The following is a 27,881-nucleotide window of genomic DNA, read 5'->3' as shown; positions in this document are numbered from 1 at the left end:
GAGGGTCCTCAGACTGACAGCTGACCCCAGAGCAAGGGGCAGAGAGGGAGGGGGAGATGGAACTAGAGGAGGTCCAGGGCCTTTTACAACAGGCACACACCTCACTCCCACCTTATTCGTTTAGGTACCAGTGAGTTACTAAGGCCAGTCCATACTCAAGGAATGGGATTAAGCTCCACCTCTTGACATGAAGAGTATCAAAGAATTAGTGATATCAAGGTATCAAAAGGACATGGTTTTAAATACATATGGAATTACCTGAATGGAAATTTATAATCTTAAATGCATATATTAGGGCAAACAGTGAAATAAATTAAATGTCTAAATCAATAAGTTATTAAAAAATTGAATAAAACTAAAGAAAGAAGTGAGATATGAGCAAAAATAAATGAAATGGAAAGCAAATAAATAAAAATGTTCAGCTACCCTGAAATCTTGTTCTTTGAAAAGAATACAAAAATGGCAAGCCTTTGGCAAAGGTAACCCAAAAAACAAAAACATGAATAAATAAGGTTAGAACAGAAAATCAGCACAAAATTACACTGCAAAGAACTTTATGCCACTATCTTTTATGATGATAGTGGACACTTTTCTATAAGATATAACTTACCAAAACTGGCTCATGATGGCAGAGAAAATTTGGATAGATATATATCCACTTATTAAATCAAATTCTAAATTAAAATTCTAATCCCTCCTTCCCACAATAATAAATATCTGGTCCACTTGAATTTTACAGGCATAGTCTATCAAACCTTCAAAAACTCAGATAACCTTCACCACAAAGTATTACAGAAAACAAGCCATTTTAGGGGTCCAGCATAAAGTTGATATTAAAACTGGATGTAGAGAAAGGAAATCTCTAGGTCAATTTTACTTGTGAACATAGATACAAAAATCCAAAATAAAATAATACACAGAATCCAGCAAAAATATTTTTAAGTAACAGAGTTTATCCCAGGAACACAAAATTTTAAAAAACTCATAAACGTGATTCCCAGATTAGCAGATTAAATGACAAAAACATGATTATTTCAATTGCTGTAGAAAAATGACTTGCTATCATGTAATATCCATTTTAAACTAGGAATTGAATTTTCCTGCCCTCTAAAAAATATGCTACAGTCATACATCAAATATTATATTTAACATAATTAATTCTAAATGACAAAATAGAAGCATCCCTTTAAAATCAGGAATAAGTTAAATATGCTATCTTTACTTCTAACAACCCCATACTAGATGTTCAAGTCAATTACATAAAAGAAAGAGAAATAATAAGTGTAAATACTAAGATGAAAGAAAAACAGCTCTTGTGTTCTCTGTCAGGGTGATGGTTTGATGCTGGATGGACCCAGAAAATCACGTCCTTAGAGCTAATCCATCCCTGTGGGTTGAGCCTATTGTAGGTGGGACCTTTTGATTTGGTCACTTCAGTTAAGGGACTTTTAACTAGGTTACTTCAGTAAGGTGTGGGCTAGGGATCTTAATCTTCTCACTGGAGTCCTTTATTAATGAATATGGATGAAAACAGAGAGAGACACAGAGGAAGCCCCAGAGGTGAGGGAAAGCCCCGGAAGCCAGAAGGTGAAATCTGTGGACACAGAAGCAGAGAGAAAGCCACAAAGTGGGAAGCTGAGGGCAAGGAGGCCTGCAGGAGGGAGAGCCCAGGAGCCACCTGTGCCTCAATCGCTGGTAGCTGGTCTTCAGGGAGAAAAGCCCCACCTGCCGAAGCCTCGATTTTCATGACCTTGAACTGTAAGCTCTAAGTTAACAGGTCCCCATTCTAAAGCCAACCCATTTCTGGCCTATTGCTTTCGGCAGCTTGTAGCAGTCTAAGACAGTCATCACTTCATCCCTAAACATTCTTTCTCAATCACTCCAGAGCCCTCTACAGAGATTCTTCAGGACGTTCCAGTCTTTCCTCTGACCACATCCCTGAGTTGGGCTGAGCACACCCATTCCATCACTTCCTCGACATGCACTCAGCAACTCTCCACTCCGTTTTCTCTTCTCTTCATCCTTCCCCCAAGACTACCTGAACTATCACCTTGTTAGCTCATCGTAGTTAGTGCCGAGGACCTTGAAAATAATACAATCCAGTCTTCTGCCTCCTAAAAATATGTGTGTCATGGTAATGGTGATACATGGGAAAGTTACAACTAATGTAACCTATGGATGATAGTTAACTGTACTATTGAAATAATTTGCAGCTTTGGCAAGAAGATTTTTTTTTTCAATATTAAAGGACAACAATACTAGGTATAACAGGGAATGGGATTTTTTTTTTTTTGAGTAAGGAAAACGTACTAAAATTGACTGAGGTGATGACTGCACAACTCTGTGATGAAAATGAGAGCCACTGAGTGTACACTTTGAATGGATTGTACAAAGCATGGGACGGTACATCACAGGGAATCCAGCGGTGGATGATGAACTGTGGTCAACAGGACAAATATGAGAATGTTTTGTCCTGAATGATAACAAACACAGAACACTAATTTACGCTGTTAATTACAGGGTGGGTTGGGGGAATGATACCCTCAATGTAAGGCATGCACTATAGTTAGTAGCAATATTTTGATGATGCTCTTTCATATTTCGTAAAACAAATGGTTCGCATAATGCCAGGTGTCGGTGCTGGGAAGATGTATGGGAGTCATTTATGATGATTTGCATGTTTGTTTTGTAAATTCATAAATTTTACTATACATTTATTGTTTATGTATGAATGATATATTTCAATAATTTTTTTAAAAAAACAATATCAAGAGATGATCAAACAGAAATAGAAAAAAAAAGCATACTTACAACTACCATCAAAATCAAAGGTCTAATTTCCCTAATGTTTAAAGAGCTCTTGCAAATAAAAACAAGAAATTAACTATCTAGTAGAAAATTGATCAAAGGAAATAAACAAACACTTAGAAAAAGCAACTTAACCTGGCTCTAAAACATAAAAAGACACTTAATGTTACATAAAGAAAAGGCAAAATAAAACGACATGAAATAGTATTTTTCCCGAACATATTGGCAGAAGTCCACAATTTTGTTCCCAGTGTTGGGAGCATGGGGCAGCAGTCCCTCACTGCCCTGGGCTGTCAGCTGGTGTGCTCTGCAGAGCACTTCCCCTGCGCCCCAAGAGGCGCCTGCGGGCTGGAAGCACCTCTGCTTTCCCGGATCCATCTCCTTATTTCCATTTAATTAGGGCCAGCTCTCCCGCCTGGGCTCATACTTAGCCCACAGCCCCAGAGCTGTCCTCTCGCCTTCGCGCCCTTGGCCCAGCCTTGGGCATCTCAAGCCCCTCCTCCAGAGCCCTCCAGCTAAACCCACCCCGCGTCCTCGCCCCTCTTCCTCTCCAGGTCCCAGCCCGACTCTGCACTGTGAGGTCTCAGCAGACCCCTCCCCAGTCCCCCTTCCCTGCCCCCCGGGCGGCGGGCCAGTGCGGACCCCAGCCCTGACCCGGCAGGGCCTGGACGCCCCCCGAGCCTGCATTCCTGCGCTTGCCCGGGCGCCCTGCAGCCCCTCAGGTCCAGTCCCCTCGACCCCTTCCCCTGGACATCTGCCCCGCCGCCTGCGGGTGGAGGGTCCTCGGCTCAGCCCCCAAGTCTCTCGACGGGCAGCAGGGGGCGCCGCCTGCGGGGAGGACGCGGCTCTCCTGGGCTCTGGGCCTCCTGGGCTGGGATTGGCAATTATCCTTAAACAAACAAAAAACAAAAAAGAAAACACCTGCAATGTAATTCCTCAAGGTAAGAAATATCGGGCTGTGCAAAGACAGCCCTGGAGGGTGCAGTTTTTGTTTCTCTGTTTTTAGTGGGGTGGGAGGGTGCAGGGGAGGGCTAAAAGGAGAGAGCTCAGGTCAGCCCAGCAGGAACAGACACTGCAGGGCTGCAGAAGGCAGGGGAAGGGGAGACCCAGCAGTGCTGGGGTAGAAAGAGCCACATCACTTTTAAGAAAGGAACTGTCCTTCTGAGTCTTAAACTACCTGCTCTTTGATTCTACACTTGGACGATGTCGCATATTCCCAGGAAACATGAGTTACTTTCATTTCTCACCTGCAGAATGAAGTTCGACCAGATGGTAAAAAACTTTTTAGTCCTAAGACTCTATGACTCCTGGGTTGATAGTACTAAGAGTGTTGCTAGAAGTGTAATCAGGTTTATGTATGCTAACAGTTATCCTGCAAATATGTTGAAGCCTGGAAATTAGTACATGGTTCTCTCTTTCTCTTCCCCTTCCTTTCCTTCCATTCCTTCCTTCTGTCTTTCTTCCTTCCTTCCTCCGTTCCTTCATTTCTTCCTTTCTTCCTTCCTTCCTTCCTCCCTCCCTTCCTTTTTATTCTATTTCATTTAAATTTTTATCATAAAAGTTCTATGCTTACTGGTAATAAATTCAAAAACACTGAAAGGATTGAAGTTGCATTAGTCAACCATATGGGTGCTGATGCAAAAATACCAGAAATTAGTTGGTTTTCATAAAGGGTATTTATTTGGGGTCGGAGCTTACAGATACCAGGCCAGAAAGCATAAGTTCTTTCCCTCACCAAAGTCTATTTTCACGTGTTGGAGCAAGATGGCTGCTAAAGTCTGTGAAGGTTCAGCCTTCCTGGGTTCCTCCCTTCCAGGGTCTTGCTTCTTTCTGGACTTCCTCTCTTCCTGGGGTTTGCTTATCTTCCCTCTGGGCGTTTACTTCCCAGGGCTCCAACTTAAGACTTCAGCATCAAACTCCAACAATAAAACTCCAACATTAAGAAACCCCTCAGCATGCAGGCCCTGGCTGCTTCCCCTCCTCCCTGGGGACCCAGTGGGAAGCTGAGAGGATATTTCAGTTTATGTCTGAGAGGAGTGAAGGATAGTGGTCAAAGATAGTCCATGAATGATATTGTAGTGTTAAAATTATCAACCAGAAGTAAAAAATGAAATGTGCCCCCTCAACTGCAAATAAGATAATGCTTTTATTGCTCTTAGGAATTAAAAGTCCACCGTGGGACTGATGTCACTCCCCCCACGCACCCCTCCTCTCAAGGCCTTCATCCTCATCTCAGTCAGTCCCTCCCAGAGGAGGGGCCGTAGGGTGCCAAGTGGCAGCACCCCTGGAGATGAGGGGCTCTGTTCCCCTGAGGATGATGGTGGTGACCCCGACACCAGGTCAGATCCCTACGACCCCCAACACGCTGTGCTCTAATGTCCTTCTTATCCTGGGTCTTCCAGGAGATCCTTCAGAGGTAGGGCAGGTTCTACTCTTTGCCTTTGCACATCCCTGGTGGCCGACATTCTGCTCAGTGCATAGTGGGCACACAGGACACGCTTCTCAAGGGTGTGAGGAATTAATCCTAGTCTTCTGGGAAGAAACCAAGATGAGGAGAGGTGGGGAGCCTTGTCTAGATCACAGCCCATGGCAATACGGCCAGGTCTGGAGGACGTTCCTCTGTGCTGAGAAGCCACTTCTGGAGCTCAGGGGAGGGGTGAGGGGGCCGAGAGCAGCCCGAGGTCCTGGGCATACTGACTGTCCACTGGGTCAGGGGCTTGGAGAGCCTCCCCCCATTGCCTGCCAAAGTCCTGACCCTGCTGTGTCCTCTAGAGCAGTGATTTCACCTCCAAGTCTCCAAGGGATGCAGTCAGGGGTCCCGTGCCCCGGGCTTGGGTTGAACCCGTACAGGGCAGGGCTAACTCCAGCCCCTCAGGAACTCAGGGAGAACTTGGACCCTCGGCCCCAGAGCCCAAACAAGGGGAAGACCTCCTGCGTGAAGGAGGCCGTGAAGGTGCAGATGGGCTCGTGGGTGGCCACGTTGGCAAAGGAGACCCAGCCCACCTCGTAGTCCAGGGACACCCGCACCTCCTGGGGCTGCTCCGTCAGCACCAGCCAAGTGGGGAAGGAGCCCAGGGCCGAGACGAAGCCCCCCGCCAGCCTCACCGCCCACACGCCCTCCTTAGGCCACAGCCGCAGCTCCCCCTTGCGCCGCGCGGCCCCACTCGCCACACCCACGGTGCAGCTGCCCCCGTGAGCCAAGTCTACGCTGACCACCCACGTGTGCTGCCCCACTGAGAAGCTGCCTTGGGCCAGGACACAGGTGGCCTTGTTGAAATGCTGGGGGCTGTCCGGTGAGTTCTGCCACTTGTAGGAGACCCATGCCTGCTGGGGGTCCTCATACAGGAGGAGCTTGGGGTGCGACGTCTCAGGGTCCAGAGTGAGGTGAGCTGTGGGGGAAGACACAAGGGACTGGGATATCAGCAGACATGCCATGAGGAAGACAAACAGACAAGAATGTCAGCAGACATACCATGAGGAAGCCAAAGGGGCATGGATGTCAGCAGACATGCTACAGGGGGAGCCAAAGGGACACAGGTGTCAGTAGACACCCATGGGACTCAACTGTCAGCAATAAGCCACCACCTCCAGGAAGCCAGCCTAGTTTGTTTCTCAGGCCTGTGGGTCCCAACAATGAGGGTGAGGCTTGCCAGCTGGTGAGAAATGCAGTCTGAGGCCCTCCTGGCCCAGCAATGAGAATCTGCAGCACCTTGAGATCCAGGGGACATGTGTGCTGGAGCATGTGGGGCGCTGCACCTACTGCCTGTGGGTACCTGTCAGCTCAGCTGCCTCCAGAGCTGGGCCTGCTCTGCACCCACCCACCTGGACACCACGTTCTCCTGCCTGCCACGGGCTAAAGCCACGGTCTGAGACACCTTAGCCCACGGGAGGGAGTCCTGTAGACTCCTGCATGGCGGTACGTTCAGTGGGACACGGATGGCAGCAGACATGCTATGGGTCAGGAGAAACCCCAAATTCAGATATGTGCATGGTCAGAGGGCCCTTCTGGGGTGCGTGTCTCCCAGGGCCTGTGGCTGAGGGGGGCATGGTCTGTGTGGTTGTGCTGGTCCCCTCCATCCCCTCCCCAGGCCACCCCCATCCACGAGCTGTATCTGAGAGGGTTCGGGGTTCCTGGAGCCCACGAATTGATCCTAAACCCAGAGCGAGGGGCTCCTCAGCTGGGGCTCTCCTGACGACCTCGCCCCTCTCTGATTTAGTCTCTGTGTCCTCAGCAGGAGCAGATCCAGAGGAGCAGGTCATGGGCCAGGTGTGTGAGGCAGGCAGCAGGCAGGCAGGAGGGATCGCAGTGCCTGTGCAGCCCCACGTGTGTGTGCACGTGTCTGTGTGTCCAAGTGCGTGTGCTCATAGAAGTGGCACCTTGGTGCCCGTGCAGCCCCACCCCATGTGTGTGCATGTGCATGTGTGTGCGTTTGCATGTGCTTACAGAGGGGGATTGCAGTGCCCGTGCAACACCACACGTGTGTTTGCATGTGCATGTCCATGTGCATGTGCTCATAGAAGTGGCACCCCAGTGCCCGTGCAGCACCACACGTGTGTGTGCATGTGCGTGTTCTAGTGCGTGTGCTCATAGAGTGGCATCCCGGCGCCCATGCAGCCCTCGAGGTCGTCTCTCCTTCCCCGTTTTGGGCCCTGCGGCCTCCCAGGTGGCTGCTGACCTGGCTCGTGGTCCAGCTCGACGTTGAGCGTTTCTGTGGAGAGGAAATGGCACAGGGTGAGGCTCCATTGCTCTCACGGATCCACAGAACATTTTAGTGAGGAGGCCCCGCGGCCCAGGAGGGGCGGGCGCAGGGCGGCAGGAGGCTGAGCTCGGGGTAGGGGCTCTAAGCTCAGCACAGCAGGAGCCCCTGGAGCCCTGGGGAAAGCACATGGTTCCGGTCCAGCAGGTGAGGAGGGCGAGGGCCGGACCCTGTCTGTTTGCTCCCCGGGTCCCCAGTGCTGTGCCCGAGCCCAGGACGTGGTACATGTGATGGAGACGTCCACCTAATGAGGGGACGGGGCTCTGACTCCTCATCCTTCTCACCAATACCTTGGGTGCTCACAGTCGGCCTTTGGTTGGACTGAAAGTCCCTTCACTACAGGCCACTGGGAGCAATTCCGGGAGCTGGACCTGGGGCGGGTCGTTGAGATCAGCACAGGACTCAGGAGCTCACAGTGTGGGCAGCAGGTGAGAGCCAGACTGCTGGCTCCTCCATCCTAAACCACCCTGCCCTGCCCCACCCACTCCTCATTCTGGAAAAGAGCATCCAGCCCAGAAGCAGAGTGAAGGCAAGAGGAGAGGGGAGAGGCAGCTTCCACAGGACGAAGATAACACCGTGCTGGAGAATAACCAACAGCGTTCACCATCAAAAATTACCATGGGTTACCATGGATTAAATGGCTGAGAATGGCCGATTTGTCATCACTATCCTTTATATTGCTCAATGCCTATTGATCAGATTTATTTAATTATTCTTCAAATCTATTTTCTTCTGGAAATCTTCATGTTTACTATCTTTCTTTACTGTTACCTCATCCTGAGAGGCAGATTTATTTGAAATCTGCAGATAAGGAAAGCAGGGGCAGAGAGGGTTGCAGCCTTGCCATGCAGAGAGGCATGGAGGCCGCTCCTGAAAGCAGGCTCCACCCGCTGTGCCCAGGGGAGACCCTGCCCCTTACCCAGAAACCTCTTCACCTCCCTCTGCAGTAGGAGGGCCTGCTGCATGAAGTCCCGAGTGCTCTGGGCCAGCCCAGGGGACAGGGCTGCTGGTTTCCAGCACTTTTATTTATTTATTTATTTCTCTCCCCTTCCCCCTGACCCTGGTTGTCTGTTCTCTGTGTCTGTTTGCTGCATCTTCTTTGTCTGCTTCTGTTGTTGTCAGCTGGACCGGAATCTGTGTTTCTTTCTGTTGCGTCATCTTTCTGGGTCAGCTCTCTGTGTGTGCAGCGCCGTTCCTGGGCAGGCTGCACTTTCTTTCGTGCTGGGTGGCTCTCCTTGAAGGGTGCACTCCTTGCACATGGGGCTTCCCTACGCGGGGACACCACTGAGTGGCAGGGCACTCCTTGCTCACATCAGCACTGCACATGGGCCAGCTCCACATGGGTCAAGGAGGCCCAAGGTTTGAACTGCGGACCTCCCATGTGGTAGACAGACTCCCTAACCACTGGGCCCAGTCCGCTGCCTCCTCCGGCACTTTCTGTTCTCACATCTAGGGACACAGGAATGACACATCTGAGAGTTCTTCGAGATGCCTCCAGCCCCAGCTGGCTGCCACCTTCTAACGAAGTGCCAGTCCCCACAGAAACTGCTTTCTCGAGGACGGGGCCCACTGTCCACTGCTGGGCACTGCTGGGGGCATCCATGGCTGCACTGAGGATGGAATGGGGTATGTGAAGGGTCACAGGTGAGTCTATGTCCTTGATGTCACAATGCCATGTATCTGTATGGCAAATGCTAAATGCATGTGGTGCATCTTTGTGGGAGAAGAGAAGAGAGACGCTCACTGCTTACCTTATTAGCGTGCTTCTGAAGTCCCAGGAGAGAGAGAGAACAGGGATTCAGGTGTCACCACTCCCACTTGCCTTATAACTAGAAAATACCAAGGCCACCCTGCTAGACCAGTGTCCTGGCCCTGGGCAAGGGAAGGTCACCTGATCCCTGGAGGCACCAGGTGTCAGGGGTTACTGCACTTCAGGGTCACGGGGTCCACCCCATTCTTTTACAGACCCGGGGAGCATAACCTGCACCTGCTGGTGAGAAGTAAAGGCTTACCCCAAGGTCTCCTTTCCTCATCGCAGAGTGCTGCCCTAAACCACGCTGCCCTCCTGGTGCCTCATTAGATCCCAAAATCTTTCCCACAGTGCAAGGAAACAAAATACACCAGGATGAACTTCCCGGGTGGTGGAGGGGACACTGAGGTTATAAATACCACCTGCCCCTTGTTTGCACAGCACTTGGCATTTCCAAAGTGCTACACTCACTTCTTTATATCGTTGGAGTCTCAGAAAATCTCTCCATGATCATTAAGAAAATTATCTTCCCTATTTTGGGGATGGTGGGATGGAAAGATAGAGGCCAGAGAGGAAAATGGCAGAGGGCTCTTGGAGAGACATGGACTGGAATTCAGTCCTGCCAGCCCTGTGGTCCCTCTTCCCCTCAGTGTGCAGAGGTGTTTGAGTAAAGAAGAGATGGTTTAGGAAAGGAAAAAGTGAAGGAACTTGTAGAGCAGGAGGGCATAGGGAGGGGCAGGCTTCCAGGCTGACCATCAGGAGCTCCACTGCCGGCCTCTCCTCCTTCTCCTCCAGCTCTGCAATCAGCGGCTGAACTGGCAGATCTCCCCAGTGGCCAGGAGGTCGACCTCTTCCTGGTGCTGCAGGATGCCCTGGTCCAACCCCTCCAGCTGGGCTAGGAGCACGTTCTGCTGCTCCTCCAGGAACTGGCTCAAATGAGCAAACTCGGAAACCACCTTCTGTGTCTTGATGACCACCTGAGTCTGAGGGTGGGCCGGAGCCAGGAGAAGTCATCCAGAAGTCATCCACTCTGATCAAACCAGACTTGGCACTGCGGCATGCTTTCTTTCCTACCTACCCTGTTTCTGGGACACACTTCCAGGTGCTGCCTCAGGTGCACCTGCTGGAACTTCCAAAGGGGCAGGGCTTGAGGAGGGGAGGGGAGGCAGCAGGGACAGGCTACCTGCCTTTTAAAAGTGTTTGCCAGGGGCACAGCACTCAGCTCCTCCAAGGCACAGCCTCACTCAATCTCTACAGCAGCTGGAAAGCCATCACTATTTTTAATCTCTATTTCACAGATAGGAAAATTGAAGTCAACAAGTTGCTTGAGGTCATCTGGCTCCTTACTGGTGGAGTCAGGACTCAAGCCTAGAATGGCTTCAAGGCCCAGGGTGCTTTCGCCCTGGTTTCAGGGAGGCCCTGGGCCCTTATGGAGGGGAGGGCAGGGAAGCTGACCCACCAGGAGGACGTGGAGTCTCTGACTCTCTTTTGCCCAGATTCCTTGAATTTCCTCTCTCCTTCCTCAGACTCTCAAGACACTTCTGAATTTGTTCCTGGGGAGAAGGAACATGAAATATTGAAGATGGGAAACAATTATTTGTTGGAGGCTGTCATCTCACCCACCCTCTGTGTGACCCAGGAAGAAACCACGGCCTTAGCTGACAGTGACTGGACTTTAATCCTCCTTGATAGCATGTGCCCTTTGACCCTGCTCTTCCTGATCTGTGCCCCAAGAATGTCCATCAAGCCTGCCCTCATGAGGGGCCATCAGAGGCCAGGACTCAGTTTCCACTTGAGTTTCCTTTCTTCAGTAAGCATCCTAATTTGTGTCTTTGGTAAGTGACATTGGGGATCTGTCCTGAGCTTCTGAACCTATGATCTGCCTTATTTGAAATTATTCCAAGTTTATGCTCATGTCCCAAAGGGAGCGAGTCCAAGTAACAACCCTCCCTTATGAACAAATCAGTCATCTGCATGTGATTCTGGAGTGAGAAGAACTCGGGTAATGCCACAGCTATCAATGAAATGCTTTATCAACTATCAGCTCTGGAAATAGAGTTAGGGACATAAAGAGGTACACACCCTTCAACACCCATATGTATGTATTTCAGAAATACATGTAGAACTCACAAAGTGCTAGTTAACTATTAACACACCCACACTCTCCTAGACAATGGTTTGTCCTAAAGCACAACACAGGAGGAGAGGGATGGGGGTAGATGGGAATCCCCTTGGTTTTCTATGTAACATTTATGTAATCTAAAGGTTCTTAAAAATAAAGAATAAAAAGTAAAATCAAGAGTAAAGCACTACACAGCACAAGTACAAAGCACACACTCACTGATGTGAACCCACAGCACTTCATAGCTGTCAGCGCTCTTCTCTCCCAAGCACTAGCGCTCACACAGCGGCCCTTGCCCTCCACAGACACGCAAACCCCAACCCAGACCCCCGCAGTCCACCTCCCTGACACGTGCGCAGACACCACACTCACTTTTCCTTCATCCGGTCATTCAACGAGCACGTATTCACGTCCTACTGTGTGTCACACACACGGAAGAAACACAGAACATCCAGGAAAACCCAAAGCAGACGCACAGCCCCACCCCGGGGAGCGGCCCCCTCTCCCACCCGGTAGGGCTCCCGCGCCTCCCCGCACAGCGCGCACAGCTGCGCCGCGTCGTCCTGCAGAAGTGGAGCTTCTCGCGTGCTCCGGGCACACGGCCTGCTCCTTGGGGCCGGCGCGGGCAGCAACCTCAGGCGCTCGAGGCGCCACCACGCCGGGAGCTGCCAGGTGGGCCGGAGGCGCCCGGGGACCGAGGGGGTCCCTGCAGAGCGCGCGGCTGCGGGGCGCGTCGGGGCCGCCCGCGGGTTCGCAGTAGCGGGCAGGGCAGCCGCGGCAGGAGTCGTGGCCGCAGGCGATGGTGACCGGCTCCCTGAGCGCCCTGGCAGATGGGGCAGGGGACCTCCTCGGCCAGGCTGCTCACGGAGGGGCCGCGGCCATGCAGGCGCCGGGGGGGCCGGATTTCAGCTGGGTCCTCGGGCTGGCCCTGCACGCTCGGCTGCGGGGCGAGGGCCCGGCGGGCTGAGGAGCGGGCCACGCACTCACAGTGCTGCGCCCGCGGAGGCAGGGCACACCGCACACAGGGTCGCCCCTCGCACTCACGCACATGCTTGCACACGAACACTTGCACACTCACACACTCACACTCGTGCACAGGGGAGGCCCCCACGTGCATCTCTAATGGCCGCCGTCCTCCCTCCCGCGTTCTGAAAGGAGTCACACACCTGCCACCAGTGGAGACGAGAAAGAGCAGAGGAGGGGGAGGACGCGGGACCGCATCCCAGGGCGGCGTCAGGCCCTCTGCGCCCCCACCCCTGACGGCTCACCGTTCCTTCTCATCTACGCACAGACACTCACAGAGGAGGAAGTGCTGGCCTCTCTCTGCCCATGGTGGAGGGAAATCGCTCTTCTCTGGGGTGCAGAGGGGACGAGGCCACCCCAGCCCCCTGGCAATGCCACCCGCTGTCTCCAGAGAATTGGCATATCAGTCAGCCCAGGGCCACCAGCCAGCGGGCAGGGGACCTGGGGACCCAGATAAGACGCTGTGCCCGGCTGTGCAGGCTCAGATGCCCCCGCGGAGGTGCCCCACCCGCCCCCGCAGCCCCCACACTGGGCCCTGCTGGGGAGAGGGAGAAGAGCAGAAACAGCCAGCATCTGTCTATGTGATTCTGTACCTCACAAAAGAAGCCCTGCAGCATTTGCTCTTAGTTTTCCCCCCTGCTACTCGGCAATGTCGGGGCACTTAGGCTCTCCGTTTTATAAATGAGGTTTCTTAGCTCGCCCAAGTTTACACAAGTGGGAAGGTGGAGGGACTGTAATTGGAAGGGAGGTGTGTGTGTTTCCAGAGCAGGGCTGCCGGTAAAATAGGATTCGAGCCACGTGTGAGATGTAAACATTTCTAGTAGTCAAGTGTAAAATTTAAAAAGAAATGTGTCAATTTAATTTTAATGATTCATTTTATTTAACCCAAAATATCCATATTGTCATTTCAACATACGGTCAGTATAAAATATTAAAGTGATATTTACATTCCTTTTTATTTGTGCTAAGTCTTTGCAATCCAGGGCACATCTCAACTCAGACCCGCCACATTTCCATGGTCAAGTATGGGACAGTGAAGCTCCAGAGCCTGCATTCTTTGTGGGAGAGGGGAGGGCGGCAGGCAGGGTGGGAGGGGGGCTGCTGTGCTCAGCTCTTTGAGTGAAAAGGGGAAGACCCAGCTGGGCTGGTCCACGGGAATGGAAGGAGGCCGGTTCTCCAAGGTGCAGGGCGAGGAGACTCGGAACCTGGGTTCTGACCGTCCTCCTGGCGTGTCCCAGCCTTGCTGCCCCCCTGGCCTGTGGCCTGGGAAAGTCACCCGCCTTTCAGTTAGTATCGCCTTCTCTATAAAGTGATGGTGACTTGACAAGGAGTTCTTGGCAGAATCAGACATAATATTCAAAAATACTAAGCCCAGGATTAATGTGGTCAGATTTGTTTATTCCTTTTTGACTGAGTTTTTCATTTTTCTTTTGATCCACATGTTTGAATTGCGTGACGTTTTCTCGCCTTCTCCCACCTGCAGTGAAGTAGGATTGAACCCCAGTGGACACTGGCGCGAGGCTGTGGTGGTGTTGGAAGTAAAGGAAAGACCGGCTGGGGGGGATGGGAAGACACAGAAAGCAGGGCGGGGGCGCGATGCGCAGTCCCTCCATCGCCGACACGCCCCTGTCAGAGCCCCCACCCCCTCGTCCCCCCAGAAGCCCCTCGCCTGCCGCTGCACCTGGGCTCGCCCTGGGCGCCCCGTCCTGAAGTCCACGCTCTGCTGCCCACGCAGACAGGAAGGGCGTCCCCTCCCAGCATCCCCGGCCCCTGAGCCGCTGCAGGAATTCCAGGAAGTCCCACCTCCCTGCGACCTCAGGCTCTTCTCCCTGCCCAGGGGCTGGAAAGGACTGTGGCGAGGAGCGGGCACTGGGGTGCTGGCCACTTCGAGGTGTCAGGAGTGTGGACCACGCAGCAGGCGGGGGTGTCAGGCGGCTCCCCTCCCTGGCCTTGAAGCTCTCTGGCCTCTTCCTCTCCTTGTGCCTCCTTTGAAAGTGACTCAGTTTCAGGGACAGGGGGTTCCTGTGTACGGGAGGGAGCCAGATGCTGAGGGGCCTGGGAAGGTGCTGCCAAGCCTACGATGCCCCCGCCGTGGACAGCCGGGAGGGGGCTCCTGCCCTGCCTGCCTGGGGCCCATGAGGAGGCAGTGACGCCCCCAGCACACACCTGCTGCCGGCCCTGCCTCCCGTCCTCCCCCACCCAGGTGGGGCCAGCACCCAGCAGGACCTGCTCTGCCCCCTCTGCAAGGACGAGGGACAGACGCACAGGGCCCTTTGCCACTGGGCCCTGAAGGAGACACGCTGGGAGGAGCCTGGCAAGGAGATTTATGTCTGCAAGAATGTTCCCTCTCTGCAGGGAGAGCCCCCTCCAGGCCCACACCTTGGGCTCCTCAGGGGGCAAACAGAAGTGGCTGGAGCAGCTGGGTGTCCACCTACCACATGGGAGGTCCCAGGTTGGGTTCTTGCGCCTCCTAAATAGACAAGCATGGCAGCGAGCTGACCTTGGGAGATGACACAGAGAAGAGACGCAGCAAGGAGGCACAATGAGACACAACAAGCAGTAACAGAGGTGGCTCAAGCGAATGGGCCCCTCCCTCCCACATGGGAGTCCGGAGTTCAGTGTCTAGTGCCTCCTAAAAAGATGAACAGGGCAGAGAAATAAATAAAATAAATATTTTTTAAATGAGGGGTCCGTGCAGCCCTGCAGGGTAGGAAGCCTGGCTTCCCCTGGCCTGTGTAGGGCACATAGTGGGGTGGGCACATAGATAAAGGGCCTCAGCTTTTACCCAATGGGACCTGGCTGCACCTGGCTCTGTGGGCGCTCACTCTGAGCTCCAGCCTCAGAGGACTCTCCACATGAAGTCAGCCCTGTGGCTGCCCTATGGACCCCACAGTGCAGTGAAGAATTGGCCTCACTGCTGGGAGAACCCCACTGGAGAATGAACCCCCACGCTGGCTGCAGGCAGGTGCACCTGGCCCCCAGGATCCACCTGAGCCATGGACTGACGATGACCCTGAACTGGGGTTTAGGGAAGAGAGGGGAGGAAAGGGCATCCCACAGGCACACCCCTTCTTTTTGAGAAAGGGAGGCGCAGAGGAGCCCAGTGCTGCAGGGGTGTCCCCTGGGTCGAGGGCACTGCCCACTGCCTGCCTCTCAGAGCCGGCTCATCCTCCCATCACCAGGTCTTGAAGAGGCTTCCCCAGAAACATCTCCATGTTTAATTCTGCCTTCCCCACAGCCAGGCCTCCCCAGCCCTCACCAGACTTGGGGTGCTCTCGGGACACTCCCTCCTCTGTTCTCACCCCTGCCATCACCCCCTCCTGTGCCTTCCACTATCCCGGAGCAACTTGAGACCCTGTGCCAGACCATTTCCCAGGATCTGGTGATTCCACCAGGAATTTTATTCCAGGATCTCATTTTTGAAAACTATATTATGAATGAAGAACTGTATTTTAAAAATAATGTATTTTTGGTGTTAAGCTGGATCTTCTTTGCCTCCTGCAGACCTAGAGCCCCTCCCTGGAGTGAGCACCATCTTCCCTCTAAACTCTGATCTCCTGGATGTCTCTCTCTGGTGCTCTCTCCTCCCTCTTTCATCTCTCCCTTCTTCACAGCCCTGTAGACTCTGGACCAGGTTTCTCTACCCACTGGCCTTATCCTTACAGACAGTCTCCTGGAAGCACTGAGCATTTCATGGGTTCTCAGTTTCCTTGCTTCAGAAAGAAAAACTCGGAGGGTTTTTTTTCTTCCTCTATTTTGAATGTTGGTCAATTACATTTCAGTAGTGATAGGTTTGTAACAGAGTTAAACATTAAGAAATAGTCAGGACCTCTGAGTCATTATATAGAGATGGCTTTTTACTTCCCAATGTATTATGGAATAGCCAGTAGTCAACATTTGAAATTACTGAACCTTGCTGAACTGGAGCCAAGATACCTTGATCTTTGATAATGGTGGTGAAACTATGTAATGTTTATCTTGTGGCTGTCGAAACCTTGGGACTGGCCCGCATTTATAACCCCCCCTTGGCTTGTTTTACAACTTTAAAGTCTTATAGGGAAGCAGACTTGGCCCGATGGATAGGGCATCCGTCTACCACATGGGAGGTCCGCGGTTCAAACCCCGGGCCTCCTTGACCTGCGTGGGGCTGGCCCATATGCAGTGCTGATGTGTGCAGGGAGTGCCCTGCTGCACAGCAGTGTTCCCCACGTTGGGGAGCCCTATGTACAAGGAGTGCACCCTGTAGGGTGAGCCACCCAGCACGAAAGTGCAGCCTGCCCAGGAGAGGCACCACACACAAGGAGAGCTGACACAACAAGATGACGCAACAAAAGAAACACAGATTCCCGGTGCCGCCGATAGGAATAGGAGTGGTCACAGAGGAGCACATGGCAGGTGGACACAGAGAGCAGACAACTGGAGGGGAGGAGAGAGAAATAAATAAAAAATAAATCTTAAAAAAAAAAGTCTTATGAACACTGAACAGTTTCCTATGTGTATTAATGAAGGAACTTGAGCCAGCCCAGGGCTACCCAACCCCAATTCCTAAACTATCTCATTAGATGGACCTTGATCGAACCAAATTGGCCACCAGACATGGCAGTACTTTCTGTGACTTGGCATGTGATAAATCTGCACATGCTCAGTAATTAGTCATCTCCAACTTCCTCATCTCATTAGCATAAAACAGCCTGCCTTTGCATACTATAAAACTATCATAATTACTTCAGTTAGAAGAGACAGATTTTAGGCCCCTAGGCCCTCTGATCTCCTTGCTTTGCACTTGGCAATAAACTCTTTCTTTCTTTGACACCTGATTTCTCAGGAATTGGTTATGGGAACACTTTGGGCAGAGAACACCCACTTTTACTCCTTAACATTTTTTTTCAGAAAATTGGACAACTGAAGAAAGTAGCAGTTTCTCCCACCCCCAGCTACTTTCCAGTTGTATGGAATATGAAAAGGTAAAAGAATATGGTTTGTATGGCCTAATTGTAAGACTTCTCATTCTAGATTGGAAGATTGAGGGTTGATGTTTATCTGAGGATATTGCCTTCACTCTATGCCCTTTCTGATCTAGGTACAGAAACTCTAGTGGCTTTTGGATTTCACTGTCAGCAGCTGAGGATTTGATTTGATCGAGTTTCCTTTTTCAGTGAGAGACCCTAAATGGAAGGAAATAACATCCTCAACCAAAGAACCACTCAGCGACTGCCCTGGCTGGCTCTGGTGAGACTGAGAGCAACCGGCAGCCTCTCTTTCTCCCTTTGAAACCTCCCTCCAACCGGCAATGACTGTCTCTAAATCTACCTTTTTTCAATTACAGATTCTGCTTCCCTTCATATTTCTGCTGCTAAAATAGTAGCAGAGGTAATGTCATTGCCAACGTCATCACGTTGAGCCTTGACTCATCAACTCAGACATCAGTGACTGGATTGTGAACACACATGTTATTGTTTCTGTTGTTTTTTGTTTAGAATAGCTGCACCATTGGGAGGTTGGGCAGGTAGGAAAGGAGACACTGGAAATTCCTTTTCTTGGGGTGAGTCTGTGGCCAAGGATCTAAGTCAAGGCTTCCAGGAGTTCTGCACACCCGCCAATTCCCCCTGCTGGTGCCTGAGGGTCAGGAGTTTTCCCTGCATTTTAAAGGCACCTGAGAAGGCCTGACGGAGGAGGGGACAGTTAGCGAGGCAGTCCAGGTTGGATTGATGAGGAAGGAACATGAGGTGTAGGTGGACCATCTGGGCTTGTGTGCTGACTCCCATGTGGAGTAACTGGTAGAGGACATGTCGAGTATCACTGAATCTCCTTTTCCATATCTAAATCGAGGCAACAATTTGGGGTAAAAGTGTGATTACTGTAATGAGGAAATGAAATCCTGCTGGTGAATGCCCTCTGCAAACTCTGGAGCATAAGCTAAAATTTACTTACCTACACACCTTATGGCAAAGGTGGAAAAATGGCCTTGTCTTAGCTGAAAGCTCTTAGAATGAAATAGCACTTCTCTGGGTTTTCTAAGGAAAATTCCAACCTGAAAAGACAAGGCTCCAAATCCTGGAGTCCAAGGTCAGTCAGGGAAAAGTTCATTTCTCAGGTTTCCCCAATCACAAATAAGCTCTTATTCCCCCAATCCCAATGGACCCTTTCCAAACTACTCTCCTCATTCTCCAGGGACAGCCTCCTCCTAAACTACTAAACCGTCCATATCTCCTAATCAGACTCTGTACTATTTCAGATTCACAGTGGTTAGCTGAAATCTACAGGAGGATACCTGTAAGAATATTTTACCATACTGTTTTTAAAAATCTACTTTTATTTTCACCCCATTTCATGAAACCAAATAATGAATCAGCCAGGTGCCTAAAAATTTTAAAAAATCCGAGAAGCCAGCCTCTTTCTTCATCTACAGAAGCCCAGGCAACTGGAGGCTTTCATAATGGACGGCCCCTCTTTCTCCCTCTCCAAATCTGTAACTATCACCTTCTAGCACTGCTCACAGGCCGTCCCTAAAGCCAGTTTGGAAGCCGCGCACTTGACTCATGAGGGATCCACCTCCAGTGACTGCACCTTTACTGGATCTAGGAACCGGTGCTCTATGTGCCATTGCTGCATGACAACCAGGCTTTCCACAGCCACAGCCCTGCTTCAGAGTCCTCTGAGCCTAGAGGAAGGTGAGTGGAGCATACAGGAACCCACCATAAATGTCAGGAAGAGTTTCTTCAGGAGAAATTTGGATTTCAACAGACTTCTGAGAGATCCATATATGAGGATCAAACAAACCCAACTGCTTGGCATTTCAAAACACCTAAGAGGACAGCTCTTCCCGTGGTGCTTAAGTGCAGACCTGTGGAAGGATCGCTCTTATACTTTCAGGGCAACCCCCCCCCCCCCCCACCGTGTCCTCCCTTGGAAATTGGGAAATATTCGCAGCTCCCTCGGAAGCCACCAAGGCCAACAGCTCCTAATACCGACACAAAAATTCACTCTCCCCATGGCCCACCAATGTGTCTAGCCACGAGGGGAGCAGCGAGGTGCTCTTGGAGTCAAGACTGTCTTGGTTAAAATGAGCTGGACCCTTTTCTGGGACAATCCTCCTTCTCTTAGGAGGAAGAGACTGGACTCATGCCCATTCAAACTAACCTTCCTGAGGACACTTTCCTTGTCCTCCTCCTCACTCACGTTTTCTCCTTCTCTTCTGTTCTTCTCTCTACCTACCTCTGTCCCACTCTGTGGGTGGGTGCTTCTCCCTTCACCTCCCTCCTTCAATTCTTGAGTGAAGTTCAGTGCATCCAAGTCCAGCTTCCACTCGTTTGACTCTCTGTATAGAGATTCTCCTGTAGCTGATATTTTTATTTACTATGTCACTTTCTAATTTCCTTATGCCCCTGTACCCCAGCACAGCATTTCCCCAGCACAGACTGCAGCAGTGTCAAGTGGAGGCGAGCTGCACAGCTGGGGGAATGGAAAGTAGATGAATGCTCGGACCTCGTGCAGGGCTGAAAGAATCTGTGATGATCTAGAGTGTTTTTGGAGGAAATCATCCAAAACCATAAGTCTGAGCTAATAGCCACACCAAATTTTGGGTACATGCAGAGAACCGTATTTTCAGGTAACCAGGGACTTTCAAGGGGAACTGACTGAACATCATGGGTAAGATCACCTCATTAGTTTCTTCTGGTAAGCTGAGGAGTAAAATATAGGTTGAAAGATCAGGAACTGGAAGATTTGTTGACTATTTCCTTGGGTACTGGTTGAATTTGGTGTTTCCTGACCAGGCTTTTGTTTGCAGTTGTTGCAGTCTGTTCCATACTTTTTTCTTTTCTTTGTTAGGAGATGTGCCATGCATTTGAGATATTATATAGAATCTGTTTTTGCATCCTGCATAAGCATTGGCTTACCATGAAATGGAAAGCCCTGCAACTGTCTGAAGTCATTTTTGGACAAGTCCAGCTTGTTAAATATATCCAAGTGCCCCCTAATTTTCATACTCTTTAAAGCTACAGTATCTACCATGTGGCTGTTATTGGATTTTATCTAGGTTCTTGGCTATGCTGCAGAAATGAATTTCAAGAGCACACCAGGCGAGTTAGGTTAATAATTTATTCAAGTGGGAGGGAAGAGAAATGGGAGAAAGTAACAGAAAATAACAGAGCAAGGGTCCCAGGTTGAGAGGAAGGGGGTGAAAAGGGATAAAGAGGATTGATTTATAAGCTACAATTCCCTATTATAGATTAGAAATCCCCAGGTTTATTTGCATGGCTGCATGGCAGATGAAAAATGGTGAGGGCAACACACAGAGGACAGGAATGGGTCCAGAGGCAAGAGAGCAGAGCCAGAGTATGCTCAGGCCTCACAGTTTGCTTTATAAACTATTAATTATTATACCCCTTTGCTAATGGCAGTGAGGGGTTCCACCTCACCCATCAAACCCTTAGTGAGGACCCAATGATAAAGTCCCTACGGGACATCTGGGGCTTTTCTTTGCACCAAGAAGAAGCCTTTGTTCTGGACAGCAGGATCCTGGGGATGGCTGTCTTCCAGCAGCCATCTTGGGGTTATTGATGTCCATGTGGATTCTCTGCCAGGTTCCAGATCCATCTATTAATTCCCTATCTTACTAGCCTGTTTCCTGGCCAAGCTGAGAAAACAAGGCACACAGGGATATATTCAATTCCTTTTTAATTTTGTCATTCCTATTATTGATATAAATGTGTGGTCTGGTCTGATACCTGTGCTTTGGTTTAAATTGTCTAAATAACCTGAGGCCTTCGTCATCTCTCCTATGGGCTGAAAGTCAGAAAGGAGTGGGCATCCTCTTTTGTGAAGTGCATGTTTGCTCTTTGCTCTTTCTGATTGAATTTCCAACCCTTTACACAGTTTTCTGTAGGACTTCTTCACATATTTCAGATAAGGATCCATTGTCAAATGTAAGTATTGGAACATCTTGTCCCAGACTGTGACTCATCTTGTTTTCTAAGTGTGGGGCTCAAAACATTTTATAAAGAGAGGGAAGAAAAAATGGGGAGAAGAAAAGGTTGATGACACAAGAAAAGCTGCATCTGGAGATCCTTCCAGGTGCTTGTGGAAAATGCCCCAGGTGGTGTGCTGGGGAGCAAATCTTGGAGCAGGCTAATGGGCTAGAATATTTTAGGAGCAGAGGGGCTGTTATCTGGTGCAGGATCCCCTTACAGAGCAGCATCTCAGAGAATATGGTTCAGAGTTTTAAGAAATTGTGGGTGTATGACAGTGGACTTTCTATCTGGCCAAATATAGTATCTTCAAAACACCCCCTTAGAAAAATGATTGGTACTTCCAGGAGGGTCTTCTTGACATATCCATCATAAGAGAAGTGCTGCTCAGTGATTGTGTTTTTTCTGTTGACAGGGTTTGAAATGATACACATTTATCTGCCTTTCACAATTCCCAACAATTCTCTACTTCTTCCTTTTACATGCTCATATGAAGGTAAACACATTCCCTGATGATTTTCTACTTTTACTCCATGGGTCTCTGTACCACACAGTGTGGCCATATCAGAGAAGGAAGAGAAGGGCTAGCTTAAGATTTCTTCAGTGGGGGAGGGGGGAGAGAAAGAAGAGGTTTGATAATTCATCTTATTCCCTACTTTTTTGAGCAGTGTTTGGGTCATGCAACTGCTGGAGTTGACCAAATGGAAAAGCTTCTTCCTGCTTTGCCTCTTCCACCCCTTTTCCTCCCCCACCAACTGACAACTCATTTATTGTCAGGAAAATTGGATCCTATTTTCAAACTTGAAAGGCACTGGAGCACATATTGTTTGGGGTGAGTGAGCTGGTGATGTTAGACAAAATGCAATTAAATATGAAAGAATCCAAGAACTTTACTAAGGAAAACCTTAAGGAATGTTTTGAAAGATCATCTGAAGAACATATGAATTTTGTTGAAAAAGATCATTTGGAAGCTGCTAGACTGAAGCCCTGAAAGTAATTACTTTGATCCTGGGTTTCAGCAGCATTATTTCCTTATCTGCGTAATTATCCCCACCTTTACATTTGCATACCAATTCCAAAAAGTATATATTTGAGTGTAGTTTTTACCTCTTTTACAAATCGTGTCAAGGTGTATGTGTGTATGTGTGTCTATATATATCACATTCTCTTTGATTGTTTATCCCACTGAGGTCTTCCCTGGGTATTAACTGACAGAGTAGTTATTTTATTCAAAAATTCAAAACCTAAGAAATGTGGGGTAAGAAATTCCAGTACACTACTGCAGTTGCACATATTCATATCTGCTCTGATGAAATGGATGTGTCTGGTGGCATGTTTTTAATCTGGAAAGACCTGTGTTAAATGAACCACTTTATTGTCCAAGGCATTTCATCTCCTGTGAAAGTTGAAAACTGTCCACACATCTGGCAGTCAGTCTGGTTATGAACTGCAGCCACTTTAGTTGCCCATTTCAGACTCATTTCCTTCTGCTTTTTCTGATGTTGCTTCTATTTTTATTTTTATTTGTTTTTAGAAATGCTTTGGATGATGCCTTTTAACCTAACAAGTCGGGGTTGTGGATCTGCTTTACTAATTTTCCTCTTGATATTAGCAGGCATAGGTGTTAGCATAAGTATTTTATATCATTGTAGATTCTGCCTCTAGATATGCCTGCCCCTCAATTACTGCTCAGGAATATTCTCAGAAGAGTGGCATATAGAATGTATGAGTTGGCTTCTTGAGGGGTGGAATGTGAGGCCATAAACCAGAGAAGCCTTAAATTCCTAGACAAGGCAAACTCACCCCTGCCCCCCCCCATAAGTGCGTCTTAAAGCACACAGTGCATATTCCTAAGCACAATAGCTATCTGTACTAGAACCATTCCTACTACTTCAAAGAAACATGTTTAGCATCTTGCAAATCCTGACTTGATTCTGTGCCTTCCTTGTTCTTACCCTACATAACCTACTTTAACCCACCAGGTGGCATGGATTGCTATGGGGAATGTCCTGCAGCCGCCCAGGATCAGATTCCCGGTTTGTAAGTTCTTTAATAAAGTGTTAACTATTTTGCTGAAAAAAAAAAAAAGAACCGCTTTACTGTGCAAGTATTGGTGCAGTATATGCAAGGAAAATCAAATTTTGTAAATCAAAACACCAAGTTTCTATTTGAATCCACTCCATTATTAAACTTTTGGAATAAGGAAAATTGTATAACGTAAGTGAGCTGTTGAACAATTGCAATAATATCCTATGTTTTCATGTTGTCAAAATATCTCTCTAGCCTTATGCTTCTGTATGGAATATCCACATTTTAAATTATTTATGCTTTGGGATTCAGAAAAAGACAAAAAAAAGCATTTCTGTATGAATGATTTTGATGTGGGCTATGTGTGGGAGGCTGTTCATCTCTTCATTGATAATCTAAGCTGTATGAGTCCTGACCTGTGGGTGTGGGACAGTGAGAAGCTGCAGTCCTGCCCTTGGTGACCATGGCAATGACTCCAGTCCCAGGAAAACAATTTAGCAATGCAAACTCTATATACATACCAGTTAGTCCAGAGAGACTCTGAAAATAGTGATGCTGAAGTTTAAATAAACTTAAGCTTGACCTCGAAGGGGAAATATAATATAGCCTGTGCACAAATTCAAAATTATCTAATTCTGTATCCAAGTGTGCTTAGAAATCCAATTAAGTAATATAGGCCTTTTAGACTTTGAATGTTCAGAAAGGATGTGTATTCAAGGTTGCATCTGGATGGAATATGGGCGATATGTTAATTCAAAACCTATCTGGTACTCAGACAAACAACTAACAAAGAAAGTCATTTTCTTTCATAAAAGCACCATTTAACTCCCCACCCTTGTATCTTTTCTGTGTAAAAGGGAACCCAAAATTCTATTAGGGGCTCAGGGTTTGAACAGAAAGCTCCTGAGTCCAGCCAGCATAAAAAAATCTTTTTCCTTCCCAAAATTATTCCTGAGTCCTAGCCTTTCTATACACAAATAATTGAACCTCTCTCAACTTCTACAATTTCCCCATTTACAAGAGGACCTACAATACTGAAAATGAAAGCAAGTAGACAAAGAAGTCATTAAGACACTGATCTGAATACCACTCTTTTTCACCCTCTAATCCACTTCTTTCTTGAAAATCTTCTGTGGGAAGAATAGGTCATTTTTGTTGTTGTTGCTGTTTGAACTATTCTTTCTTCTTTTAAAATTGGGAAACAAACTTTGGCCCAGTGGTTAGGGCATCCGTCTACCATATGGGAGGTCCGCGGTTCAAACCCCGGGCCTCCTTGACCCGTGTGGAGCTGGCCCATGTGCAGTGGTGATGCGCGCAAGGAGTGCCATGCCACGCAAGGGTGTCCCCCGCGTGGGGGAGCCCCACGCGCAAGGAGTGCGCCCATGAGGAAAGCCGCCCAGTGTGAAAAGAAAGTGCAGCCTGCCCAGGAATGGCGCTGCCCACACTTCCCGTGCCGCTGACGACAACAGAAGCGGACAAAGAAACAAGACGCAGCAAATAGACACCAAGAACAGACAACCAGGGGAGGGGGGGAAATTAAATAAATAAATAAATCTTAAAAAAAAAATTGCAGTTTCACTTTCACAGTATCTACTTTCCAGTGACAATTTCTGAACACTGTGTCAGGGGAAAATATTCTACAATACTCCAACATCAGAAGTGCATTAAGTTGCAAAAGGAAAATTGATACAAAGTGAGAATCAACATCAGAATAGGGGCATTGACTACAGAGGAACTGGGAATCACAAACTTTACCCATTAGACACCTAGACCTTCTCAACTCTGAAGCTTGCATTTTCTTTTTCTTTGATTTGATATCAGGATCTTTGAGTGTTTTATTGCCTATTTCAACAGTGATTCTTTACCTTCTAATGAGGTGGGAGGTATAGCATAATTCCTAAAACATAATGAGTCTTCTATTCATCTAAAAAAGGAAGCCAATGTCATCATGTAAAAGGTATGTTTTTTATCTTTATTAACTGATTTATATTTACATTTTATATAAATTGAATCATACAATTTGTAAGACAATATATTTAGTTCATAGTAATGCAGTCATAGAGATGTGTCCTTTTGTTTCTGGCTTGCTTAACTCAACATAATGTCCTCCAGGTTCATCCATGTTGTCATATGCTTTAAGACCTCATTTCTTCTTACAGATGCATAATATCCCATCATGTGACTACACCACTGTTTATTTATCCATTCATCAATTGATGGGCACCTGGGTTGTTTCCAGTTTTGGCAATTGTGAATAATGCTGCCATGAGCATTGGTATGTGGATGTCTATTCATGTCCCTGCTCTCAGTTCTTCTGGGTATATACCCAGTAGTGGTATTGCAGGGTCACATGGCAAATCTATATCCAGCTTCCTTAGGAACTGCCAAACAGTCCTCCACAGTGGTTGTACCATTCTGTATTCCCACCAACAGTGAATAAGTGTTCCTATCTCTCCATATCCTCTCCAATATTTGTCATTCTCTGTCTTTTTAACAGTGGTCATTCCAATAGGTGTGAAATGATATCTCATTATAGTTGTGATTTGCATTTCCCTATCATTAGCTATATTGAATATTTGTTTATGTGTATTTTTTCCCATTTGTATTTTTTCTTTGAAGAAATGTCTATTCAAATCTTTTGCCTTCTTTTTTTGTTTTAGTGTAGGCAAGGGAATAAAGAGTTTATTAAGAAAGAAGAAAATTAGAAAAATACACATCCCAAGGTATGGATGGGCATACTGAAGGGTGAGTGGTGCCTTGCCCATTTTTTAATTGGGTCTTTTGTCTTTTTATTGTTGAGTTGTAATATCTCTTTAGATATCATGGGTTTTTTAAAAGATTTATTTATTTATTCCCCACCTCCCTTGTTGTTTTGTGCTCACTGTCTGATCTCTGTGTCCATTCACTGTATGTTTTCTGTGTCTGCTTGTCTTCTCTTCAGGCAGCCCCAGGAACCGATTCTGGGACCTTCTGTGGTGGGAGAGAAGCAGCCAAACTTTTGCACCACCTCAGTTCTCTGGTCTGCTACATCTCTTATTGTCTCTCCTTGTGTCTCTTTTCGTTATGTCGTCTTGCCATGCCAGCTCTCCATGTGGACCAGCACTCCTGTGCAGGCCTGTACTCCTGCACAGTCCAGCACTCTGCATGGGTCAGCTATTCTCTGAGGCCAGACTCTGCTCCAGTCAGCTCACCATGTGGGCCAGCTTGACTTCACCAGGAGGCCCCAGAAATCAAACCCTGGACGTCCTATATGGTAGATGGTTGCCCAATCATTTGAGGCACATCTGCTTCCTTATCATGGATATTAAACCCTTATTAGATGTGTGAGTTCCAAATATTTTCTCCCATTTAGTTGCCTGCTTTTCACCCTTTTGACAAAGTCCTGTGAGTTGCAAAAGTGTTTAATTTTGAGAAGGTTCAATTTATCTATTTTTTTATTTTGTTGCTTGTGCTTTAGGTGAAAGGTTCAAGAAACTACCTATCACAAGCTCTTTAGGATATTTCCCTACATGTTCTTCTACAGAGTAGTTTTATGGCCCTGGCTTTTATATTTAGGTCTTTGATCAATTTTAAGTTGATTCTTGTAGAGGGAGTGAGATAGGGGTCCTCTTTCATTCTTTTGGCTATAGAGATCTAGTTCTTGCACTACCATTTGTTGAAGAGATTGTTTTGTCCTGTTAACGTGGACTTGGTAGATTTGTCAAACACCAGTTGGCCATAAAGGTGAGGGTTTATTTCTGGACCCTCAATTCTATTCCATGGATTGATATGTCTATCTGTATGCCAGTACCATGCTGTTTTGACCATTGTAGCTTTGTAATATATTTCAAGCTCGGGCAGGGGAATCCCTGCCATGTTGATCTTCTGTTTTAGAATGCTTTTGACTATTTGGGTGCACTTTCCCTTCCAAATGAGCTTAGCAATTGCCTTTTTTATATCCATAAAGTAGGCTTTGGAATTTTAATTGGTATTGCATTGAATCTATACATCAGTTTGCATAGGATTGGCATCTTTATGATATTTATTCTTCCAGTCCATGAACATGGAATGTCTTTCCATTTGTTTAGGTTTTCTTTGATTTCTTTTAGCATTGTTTTGTAGTTTTCTGAAACAGATCCTTTACATTCCTGGTTAAATATACTCCTAGATATTTGAGTCTTTTTGTTGCTGTTGTAAATGGAATATTTTCTTGATTTCCTCCTCATCTTGCTCATTACTAATGTATTCAAATGTTACTGATTTTTGCATATTGATCTTGTATCCTGCCATTTTGTTGAACTCATTTATTAGCTTAAATAGCTTTGTTGTAGACATTTTGGGATTTTCTAAATATAGGATCATGTCACCTGCATATAGTGAAAGTTTTACTTCTGCTTTTCCAATTGGATGTGTTTTTTTTTCTTTTTCTTGTCTTATTGCTCTAG

At 48.0% G+C, this 27,881-nt stretch overlaps 1 protein-coding gene and 1 pseudogene across 1 annotated transcript; both read right to left on the bottom strand.

The window, feature by feature from the left end:
• Nucleotides 1-27,881, bottom strand: part of LOC139437353 (protein RUFY3 pseudogene) — a 196,255-nt pseudogene that overhangs the window by 143,016 nt on the left and 25,358 nt on the right.
• On the bottom strand, nt 5,680-9,168 carry LOC101415326 (tripartite motif-containing protein 10-like). The gene is made up of 4 exons (XM_071210925.1): nt 9,036-9,168; nt 8,485-8,568; nt 7,485-7,517; nt 5,680-6,197 (listed from the first exon to the last, which is right to left on the bottom strand). Exons 1-4 carry the CDS (start codon nt 9,166-9,168, stop codon nt 5,680-5,682), a joined length of 768 nt encoding a protein of 255 aa, XP_071067026.1.

Source organism: Dasypus novemcinctus, chromosome 22 (genome assembly GCF_030445035.2).
Source record: "Dasypus novemcinctus isolate mDasNov1 chromosome 22, mDasNov1.1.hap2, whole genome shotgun sequence".
NCBI classification, from domain to species: Eukaryota; Metazoa; Chordata; class Mammalia; order Cingulata; family Dasypodidae; genus Dasypus; species Dasypus novemcinctus.
This window is presented reverse-complemented; position numbering and strand designations above follow the sequence as displayed.